Source organism: Larimichthys crocea, chromosome VII, assembly GCF_000972845.2.
Source record: "Larimichthys crocea isolate SSNF chromosome VII, L_crocea_2.0, whole genome shotgun sequence".
Classification (NCBI taxonomy): domain Eukaryota; kingdom Metazoa; phylum Chordata; class Actinopteri; family Sciaenidae; genus Larimichthys; species Larimichthys crocea.
The window spans coordinates 23,817,444-23,827,586 of NC_040017.1; the positions used below are offsets into that span (position 1 = coordinate 23,817,444).

The 10,143-nt window shown below is 43.3% G+C and overlaps 1 protein-coding gene across 11 annotated transcripts in view; it reads left to right on the forward strand.

The window, feature by feature from the left end:
- The window catches only part of robo2 (roundabout, axon guidance receptor, homolog 2 (Drosophila)), a 292,597-nt gene extending 284,646 nt beyond the window's left edge, over window positions 1-7,951 (forward strand). For 8 of the 11 annotated variants that reach the window (XM_027280133.1, XM_027280137.1, XM_027280140.1 and 5 more), the window contains 5 exons: window positions 2,046-2,228; window positions 2,694-2,852; window positions 3,031-3,285; window positions 4,681-4,875; window positions 5,432-7,951. In XM_027280133.1, the coding sequence (XP_027135934.1) occupies window positions 2,046-2,228; window positions 2,694-2,852; window positions 3,031-3,285; window positions 4,681-4,875; window positions 5,432-5,433 (794 nt within the window). In that variant the 3' untranslated portion in view covers window positions 5,434-7,951. The remainder of the gene's footprint in view (window positions 1-2,045; window positions 2,229-2,693; window positions 2,853-3,030; window positions 3,286-4,680; window positions 4,876-5,431) is intronic. The other 3 variants (XM_027280139.1, XM_027280141.1, XM_027280138.1) reach the window with 1 other exon arrangement.
- The last annotated feature ends 2,192 nt before the right edge of the window (window positions 7,952-10,143 follow it).

The window sequence follows — 10,143 nt, forward strand, 5'->3', positions numbered from 1 at the left end:
CCAGTTTACTGGCCTTGCTCTATCAGTGCGTGGAACACGGCTGGTGTCAGTCAGTGGATTTTAGAGAACACAGCTTGGCCCATTGCTCAGGTTCAAGACACAATAAAATGACAGAGCCGTAGTGCAAACCGTGGTCTGGAGCTACAAAAAGAAAACGAAAAAATCCACATGTCTTGGGCAGAAAGAAGACTAGATTGAATTTTTATCAAATTATGTTACAGTGATCACAGTTTGATTGGACTGCTATTTCTGAGAATAGAAGTGCTCCAGAGGTTCAGCAGCAGAGAGTGGCAGTGCAACTGAAAAGTCATTCTGTGATGTGATTTGCTGAGGCAGTGTTCCTCCGATGAACCGGAGGAGTTGGAAGCTTCGGCGCTTTGGCTGGCACTGTCTGTACTTCAATATCTGCTCTATTCTTTGTGGGAGGATTGGACCCAGCGGAATTGCTGTCTTTCTTTCTTAGAGAAAAACTCTTAGAAAAGAATTTCAAAGAAAATAGCTCGGGAAGATGGAGCGAGCTCGCAGCGGTTACTGCCTTGGATTTCAGTTAACGTTGTAAAAATGGGTTGTGTGAGAGGTGCTCTACCTTATGCAAGCATATATTTTATAGAAGTTTTCATTAATCTGAGAAATTTTTTTACTGCAATAGGACTGAAAAGCTGTTGTAACTGTCGAAGGTGCAATTCCCTTCTCTTACTCATACGGTTAAAGACGTTGAGCCTCACAGATGGGCTAGTTGGAAAACTCTTTGATGGGGATTTCCCAGCTTGTGTGTGGATAAATAAACCACAATCATATTACCAGGTTTTTAATGTGTCATATTTCATTGCACAGAGAAGTACTGAGAGGCCAAACTCTAATATATACTGAGTGAGTTCATTTGAGTCACTCCTGGACAGGATTACGCTTCCTCTTGTATCATTCTGACCTTTTAATAAATCCTGCTGCTAACTTTTTGTCCCAATCGCACCCTCTCCAACCTTTACCCTCACACCTCCCCGGTTCTCTGTTACAGCAGTCTGTTCAATCGCATCGCTCTTGTGTTCTGTATGAGGGAGGGATGGAGTGTGTGGAGCAGAGCACTTGGGTTTGTGCCACTTGAGCAAAGTCTGCCAAACCGGTCCCACTGAAAGCTGTCACATTAACCGACTGTTGCCTGTGTTTCTGCTTGCCAAAGTGGCATATTTTTATTGGCAGACTGATACTTTTTATATTTAAAGTGCTGGCCTGGCTTTTTATAAGGAGAAAAAAAAATCAAAGTATGAAGAAACATTTACAGTAGCACAGATATATGAACTAAAAGTCAAACATGTTACGATATGTGTGTGTGTGCACCTTCAATCCTGTCAGATGCTCTTATTACGGTAGTACGGGATTGATTTGATCTCTCGTCTTTTAATCATCTTTAATTAACATAAGAGCAGAGAGAGAAGTACAGGATCAGTTTCTTATAAATATAGGTTTTATATTGTGCTTCTTTTTTCTGAGCAGGGATAAAAAAAACATTGTGTGTGCACACCACCAGGTGTTTGATTCAATACATTGTTTTGTGAGCTGCTTCATCTGTGTCACCTGAGGCAGTTTTGTAGCTAACTCTGCTCCGTGCAGGTGCACTCATTGTTCGCTATCAAAAGAAGAGCAGAATCAGTTGATGCCAGTCCTGCTGCTCCTCTGTGTACATTATGGTGTGCATTTTTGCGTGCACCTGTGTGTGTGTGTGTGTGTGTGATATATGTTCTGCATGCGTTTGTACTCGATGAAAGAGGACAGGCCAGGAAGCACTCACCTGCAAGAACAGAAATGCCCTGCAGCAAAATTTCCAAATCATTTAAGTGTGCAGCGGTTAGAATTACCTCTTTTTTTTTTATAAGATCACTCGATACATTCATGCATCTAAATGTAAAATTAGCACAGATGTTCAAAATGTCAGATTACGTGTCCATAAAGGTTGTGGCCACTGAGCTGAAAATTGAAATAAAATTCGTTTACACACACAGTCTAACTCAGTCGCGCACACGTTTGCTGAAAGCTGTGGTGTTCCACAGGGTCCATGGTGAATGGGTGGGGCTCGGCCTCGGAGGATGACCGTAATTTCTCCAGCCATAGGTCCAGTTTGGGCAGTTCGTCCGATGGCTCCATCTTTACACACTGCAGCTTTGCCCAGGCCCTGGTGGCCGCTGCAGACAAGGCAGGCTATCGCCTGGAGGGCACTAGCCTCAGCAAGAGAGGTTGGTGTGTGGAGACCAGCTACCCGCTGCTGGACTGGAGCTCCTACCAGATCATTTGCTCCTTTCTGCTCTGATTCCTCCTCCTGTTGTCCATTGGCTGATGTTTTACCCCATAATGTTGGCCTGGGTTTTCCTCTCTGCTGCTTGCGGACGCTGTGCCCAGGTTGTGCATGGCTGGACTGCAGATTCCTCCCTGTCCTGAACTTTAACTCAGCTCCTCTTTAATTCACCTGGCTTTGCGCTCTGACTTTCTTGGACTCAATGAATAATAACTGGGTGATATGTTGATATGCATCATTTTGCTTTCTCCTCTAATGGAAGCTTTGTTTTCTGATAGGTTTTTTTGGATCTTGATTGATAACTTCTGCCTTTCTTGATGACAGCCTCAACTCCACTGTCAAGGTGTTCACTCCTTCATGTCTTTATTAACCAGCTGGCCTGTGGTCCTGTTTCTCTTTCTTGCAGGTAAAGGCTTGTCCCACAGGCCCCGGCCCAGCAGTCCATTCTCAACAGATGGCAGCACAGTCGGCACACACAGCTTGGGCCACCAGAGGGCCACTAGGCCCACACGCAAACCCCGAAGCCAGGGCACAGCACCCCACCGGAGAGACGCTGGTGCAGACGGTGAGGCAGCGGCTGAAAACACATTTGAAATAGTTTGTGCAGAAAGTTTTGTCAAACATCTGTTGCTGTTTTTGAACAAGAAGAATATGTAGATGTAGAAAGAAATATATAATATCGAGTTTTCAGTTTGCCTATGAACTACTCTAAAGTCATTCTTTGTGTTTCCCCCTTGGCACAGACCTACCTCCTCCCCCTGAGCCTCCTCCCAGTCAGGGGCCGGGTCGTATCCAGGGGGCCCGCAGCATAAGCAGCATGGTACCACCTACAGATAGAAAGGCTTCATCTCTGGAGCGCCCGCCGCTGTCTGGACCGGATGACATGAAGAGCTCCATCGACAGACAGACACGCACTTCTCTGGAACATCATCGCCAGGCTCAAGACAGGCTGGGCTCCATGGACCGAGCTGATGATGGGCGCAGGGGACACAAAACAGGTACGATCTGTAGCCACGCAAGCAGACGTTTGCATGAACCAACAGCTGGACACTGTGACCTGCTTGTAGCGGCGCATAAAAAGTCAGGGTGGGTCAACAAAATTATTCTTTAGCAATCCATCCAGTGGCTGTCAGGACAATTTAATCTGCCAAATGTTGAACTGACAGATGACAGACTGACGTCTGACATCTCCATCACTACAGTCGTGCTGCCAGCAGGGTTACAAAAAGTTTCCGGGAAGCCGAACACGTCTTCTTCTTTTAAAATTGGAGCACTGCTAATATAACAAGTGAAATACACGTCAGTTCTGCTCCATTTACCAACCAAATAAAGTCCTCTTTTATTTAGCTTATATTTTATTCTAACAGCTAGTCATTACTCAGGAAATAAAACATCCAGGCTTCCCATCCTAAACAAGTGGAAATGTGATGAGATAATTCATCATATTCTAACAAGAAAATAACAAGGACACACGAGCTGCTGCTGCGGCTTGGCAGTTGGGGGGTATTTTTTTTTCCTCTAAGTTCTCGTGTTGAAGTTAGCTTTCATGCTGCGTTGAGACTGGGCCCCCATGAACAGATTGCACTGTCTGCCACTTGCTCTGGTTTCCAGAATGCCCCCCTCAGCCCCCCCCTCAGCCTCCCTAGTGCCCCTGTAACTGTTGCCAATATGGGCATGCTTCGCTCCAAGTAAGGCAGGAGGCCCGAGCAACTGAAACACACTCTAATCGCTTCAGCTTTCGTTTCTCGCACAAACAGCAGCCACTCTGCACCCCATCTGTGTGTGTGTGTGTGTGTGTGTCTGTGCTCATGTGTCTGTTTGTGAACATTAGAGATCTCCATGCTGTGCGCCCTGTCCTCTTTGTGCCAGGACTTTCTCAGACAGTTAATCTGAGACTGCGAGACAAAGACAGGTGCCACGATCAGCATCTTTACGAAAAGCCCCATAGGTGAATTCCCATATGTGTCAGAGTGCTGACTGATTCACAGTAGAATCCGCTGAGGTCGGGGCAGGGTCTATTACAGTCATTAGCAGAGCAATGGGGGGCAGTTTGATGAGATTTCATGCAACGACGGAGACTGCTGAGGGTCAATGTTATGCTGCCCTGCAGCAGGGGGTGCCACAGCAGCCAGTGGTCCCTCTGTTATTGTATTTACCCCCTCGTAAGGCTGGTTGCTGCAAGGCCATGTGTGAGGCTGAGAGTCCTCTCTGTGGCACGCCCTGGCATAGCCTGTTGGCACCGCCACTCTGCAGATGTCAGGAGGAGGAGGAGGTGCTGGGTTGCAAAAGCTCTTTGTCTCCGTGCATCAGATGTTAGATGTGTCTCACTGCGACAATAAAAGTCTACTTTCCAAACTTATAGTACATCTTTCCATCCCTCTTTGTGTCCTCAGAGGAGGGCTGCCTGCCATACAATAAACCATCCTTCCCCTCCCCTGGTGGCCACAGTTCCTCTGGCACGGCCTCCTCCAAGGGCTCGACAGGGCCACGCAAGGCCGAGGGTCCACGACAGCCACATCAGTGGACCGCCACAGAGCACGCCGAATTCCTGGGGACCAACGGACAGGGGCAGTACTCGGGAGAGTTATGTGAGTGGTTTGGTATTTCGATGTTTTACAGATACGGGACGCCGCATGTAAAGTGGAAAAAGTCACGTCTCGTTGTCCAACAGTTCTGACCATAATGTGACCGCTTCTTGCCAAACAGCAGTTCGTGCATCTGCTCAGCACTTCTGTGCAGCGCTGAGCTGCCTCACGACGTCAGTCTGTGGGAGGTCACTGCACCTGGCTGCTGTTAACTCCGCCATAAAACCACGACTTGTTTTATGTTTATGTGCAAACAAATGAGATGCATGTTGATTAGCGAGCTTTAGACGTGTATATTTCTGACTTCAGGGAGAGCTCGCAGTTTTCCAGTCTCTTAGCCTTCAGCTAATGTTTGTTGAGCTGTCTGTGTGTGCAGTTAATTTGACCCCTGCACTGTATTTTAGTGTATTGAGAGATGTAAAGTGGAGTTAGATGTCAACTGGCCAATAAAGTTGATTCTGATTAATGCTAAACTAAGAGTCATGAGACGTGGAAGCGGTATCATTCTTTTCATCTAAATGAAACATTTTTGACACGTTTCTTCTTCATTCTCCCGCAGAGTGATCTGCCTCGGATGTGAACTGGAGTAAACCCGGTCTTGTCCTGGAAAAAGAATGACGCCCTCCCAGTCGGGGCAACGAACTTTGTCCTTTTCTGTGTGTTCTCAGAGGGAAGGAGTGCAACAGAGAAAAGCCGTGTCACAGAACTGTAAATGTGATGTATAGACACAGACATACTGTACATCTCACTATGTTTTTGTCCTCAAGAAAATATTTTCCACCTCCTACCTTACTGTAATTTTCTTTTTGTTAGAAAAAGGCAAGTAACAAAAAAAAAAATGAAAACATCTATATAAGAGAACAAATTTTCTGGTAACTGTCTCTGGGGGGAAAAAAGGGAATTTTGTTTCCTGTAAATATTTTCTTTAACTTGTTGTTGCATTGCTATGCAAGCCTAATTCAGTTTGAGCTTTTTATTTCCATATACAGAAACAGTTGGTTTCATCTGGTTATTTGTATTATATGTGAATTGAGTGGCTGTTGTGCCATAAAATAATTGTTTTATAATCCATTGTTTGTTAATAGTTACCATTAATTATTATCATTATTATTAATTATTGTTTTTGCACTGCAATTTTTGGTGATAAGCACAAAAAACATAGCTCCTGCTGACATGAAGAACCGGAAGAATATGTGAAGAGGAGTTTCTGTACTGTAAAGTAAAGAGAAGAAAAATTATATACTAATGTACAGAGAGATATTAAAGAGTTAGGCTTTGCTCACATATAAGGCACCGTAGTTTCCATAGTTGAGACTAATTGGGTGGCAAACACACAAAGTTTCCGAGGGTCTGAAGGGAGGAATTGAGGCTGGGAGAATTGTACACAGAGGATACTGTATTACTGTAGGTAGTTGATTATTTAATTCCTAATTAACTGTCCCAAAACAATAGTTTGATATCAGAAACATTTAGTGCTCAATGTTTTTGGCAACTCCAGGCGTCATCTTGTTTTTTCACAGACAGACTGAGGGAGTTTTTTTTTCTTTCTTTCTTTTTTTATAAATGGTTCTCCACATTTCAAGTTTTATTTTCAAGATTTACTGCCTAAATAATTTGACTTCACTGAGTTTACGCTCCTTATTCAGTATAATAGCACACTAACCGTAAAGCAGTCAAAAGGGAGGTGGAGGTGGGGAGTCTGATGGGTTCAGTCAAAGCACTTAGAGAGGCAGATTTATGATTCTTCTGTTGCCTTAATCGGTAAACAGACATCGCAGACAAAGGAGTATTTCTTGCGATTATTTGCAACAATACTCCCAAACCTACCTTAAATATCCTGGAGCGCGTTTACATCCTTTATGTTTTATGTCTTTAGTTCCATTCATTTTAACATTCTTTGCCTTTTGGAGCACTTACTGTTTTATGTTTGTTGTATTACCTGTGGTACAGTATCATCCAAGAACACACTGACCCGCTTAAATTTGCTCTAAAGGTTGGTGCCTCACTTAACCAATACACGTCGATCAGCACAGTCTTGTGTCGATAACTTTGAGGAGAGGGGGAAAAAATACAAATAAAACAGTGTGTGTACGATTTACAATGTAGCTCTGAGTCACTGTTTGGGAGTGATGACGGAGAGAAAAGCCTTGTATATTAACGAGCAGGTCCCACTGCCTCCATGTCTACAGCCACAGTGTGGAGCAGAACACTTTCTATCTGCCTGACCGCCACAAAACACACACACACACACTTATCATCCGCAGCTTTCGACTTCTCAGCCTCTGAATCTCGAGTTTTGTCTTTTCAGACAATGTTTTTATTGGTTGTCCTTTTTTAATGAAATGCTTGTTTCTTTGTATGCCTTTTATGGACTCCAAAACGCTGCTTACAAACAATGTTTTCAATATTAATGTTCAGGATTTTTGTGGTTCAATGACTGTTTGTTTTGTCTTTTTTTGTACTGCTAATGTTGATTAAAAAAAACGGGGGGGTGGAAACTAAAAAGGCCGTCAGATGCTGTTGTACTGTTGTCGTCATGCCATCGTCATTTTATATCATCCGCCCAGTGGCCAGTGTTCTGGAAATGAGGTGCAAAGAGTATCTCAGGTTATTTTACATTCTGGTGGTGTTTATGTATGTGTATATATGTGTATATATCCATACGCATCTCCACTTGATTATGCCATTCCATTTTCATTGACAAAAATATCCCTCTCATGTCCGATTCTGTCGTCCCCTCTTTTTTCTTTTCTGCTGTGGAGTTTTGATTCTGAGTATAATGTGCTGGTTCATCCACCTTTTAAGACAAGATGTCAGTAAAAGAACATACCAAATTAAGATTGATATTTCTAATGTCTAATGCGTTTTAGTGTCTCTTTAATACTCATTGTTTTCTTTTAAATCACAGTGTCGTTTTGTATTTATTAAAATGATAATAAAAGTATATTGTGAAATATGCATAAAGATTCGTGGAATATAAAACGTGTTTTTTTTTTTTGTTTTGTTTTTGTTTTTTTAATTATCGTTCCTTGTAAAGTTTGCTGTCAGAGCCGAGCAGCGAGGCCACAAGAAGATGATATCGCGGCACACTGCGCTCACGTCGCGGTGAAATGAAATGCCGGGTCAGTAGTCGTCCGAGTCACTCTCCGTCCTGCATGTTCACCGCACTGCTCCTCTCATGTCAAAACTAAAGAAACCTTTTTGAACACAAGGAGCAGAAAAACGCTCACAACGATTTGCTTGTCGAGACAATAGAGAAAACGTCTTTTTGGAAGGATGAAAGTTCTTTGGCTTTCCCACTCTTTTGTTCATTTTCTCAATATTGTTGATCCTTTGTAGCCTATCTGTGTGTCGCCTTTTTGCTATAAAAGAGGATTAAAAATGACAAAAAGAGGAAGTTGTTGGGTGAGGTCTTTCTGTACAGTACGGGGTCAGGTGACGCCCCGATCCAATGCCATTTCTACAGTACAGTACATTCTGCTTTTCTGTTCTTTTCTTTTTTGTTTTGTTTTGTTTTTGTTCTGTAAACCACCTTCTGTATTCACTTGCATGTCCTTGTCCAAGAAGAGAGTGGATCAATAAAATAAACTTTTACAGTCTCATTCCCATGTCCTGTAAGATAAATCCATGTTCTTTTATTTCCTTGTACCTGGATCAATATCAAATAAAAAATATTTTTGAAAAATGAAAACGGCTAACGTTTGTCTTTAATAGAAAGACTGATGTTGATGATCAGGAAATAGACGGGTTCATTAAGGATGCAAAACGTCTTTGCCTGTTTCTCTGATTTCTTCGTAGTTTTTGACTCAGCAGCAACATATAGTTATTTTGTGCTGTCTATGTGTGTGTGTGTGTGTACGTGCACTAGAGACATGTAGCCTACAGTGCGTGTTTGTGAAAGAGCTTCTGACTCAGCTGTGCTTTTTATGTCGAACCAATCCCTACCTTGATCCTTCTAGAGGAGCAGCTTCAAACACACAAATCCAAATCTCTAAAATCACAGAGACAGGCCGCTCGCTTTCAAGCTCCCCTACAAAGACATGATGCAAAACTGGATATATAAAACTGCTTCTGTTTCAGCATTACGCACAACCATAAATTAACAAGCTTGTTCTTCGTCGACTTTATCTCTGCATCGAGCAGTTTTTATATTACTTATAAACTCCATATGTACCACACTTAAGGGCTGCTGTGATTCCTTCATTTCCAACGTGTGTCTGCTGCTTCATGTCATTGAGTTGTCTGTTGAACATTAACACTGTGTGAGTTGGCATGAGCCTCTTTCATTTAACATGTAAGAAAAGGTTCGCCTGGAGCACACTTGTAGGAGATCTGCGGTTACCTCAGTCTGAACTTGTGTTTTCTGCTCTGAGTTGATGGATCGTGTCTCCTGCACAGCCCATGAAATCCTCCACCCTAAATGGCCTGTATGGGGAGACATGGCAGGCAGTCATTATGACCTCCACGTCCACCTTACAGGAGGCCAGCTGTTTGACTGCTGGATCTGGCCCTGCTGATGGAAGCTCTGCAGCAGGAGCCATTCGAGCTCCTTGAAATGTTTTAACTGCGACAGCTGTCTCATGAGGTTTGTTTTCATAATGGCCCAAGGAAGTTGGAGAACTACATACTGATTCGTCACACGAGGAGCGCTGCCACTTTATGTCAAGTGATGAGGGCCAGCTCCAGTGGGTAGTATTTATTCCCCATGGTGCTACCTAATGGGTCCTGTGGCAAGGTGCCCTCTTGTCAGCAGCAGCTCAGTCTAACTGGTTTGTGACCAGATGTTTGGTTGAACACAGACTGACACCAGCTGATGTATTTAAGGACGGATTTGCTTTTTGTGGTTCAATCTGGATGATGATGATGATGTTCTGCCAGAACTGGAAGTCGGCAAGCAGGCAACAGCCTCTTTAGACAATCACAGAGGCAGCAAGAGAAAGAGAAGAGAGAGGCCGCCAGACGAGAGTCAACCTAGTTTTTTTTATCATGAATAATATAATCCTAGCAAATACACGTGTACGTTTGTCCATATTTACCACAGTGGTGATGCACTCTGAAGCTGGGGGGCTGAATTGCAAGATATATATTTCTACATGTTATTTTAAACATTCCCCCCAGGGTAACATCCCCAAGGTGCAGACTTTACCATTATGCAAGGTAGGCATCTGCTGGTGCACCTATAAGAAGACCCCTAATAGCTACAGGCTATAATATGATAATATTATCATCCAAAACTAATGTTATGTTTATATATAAAATCATATCCTGAAG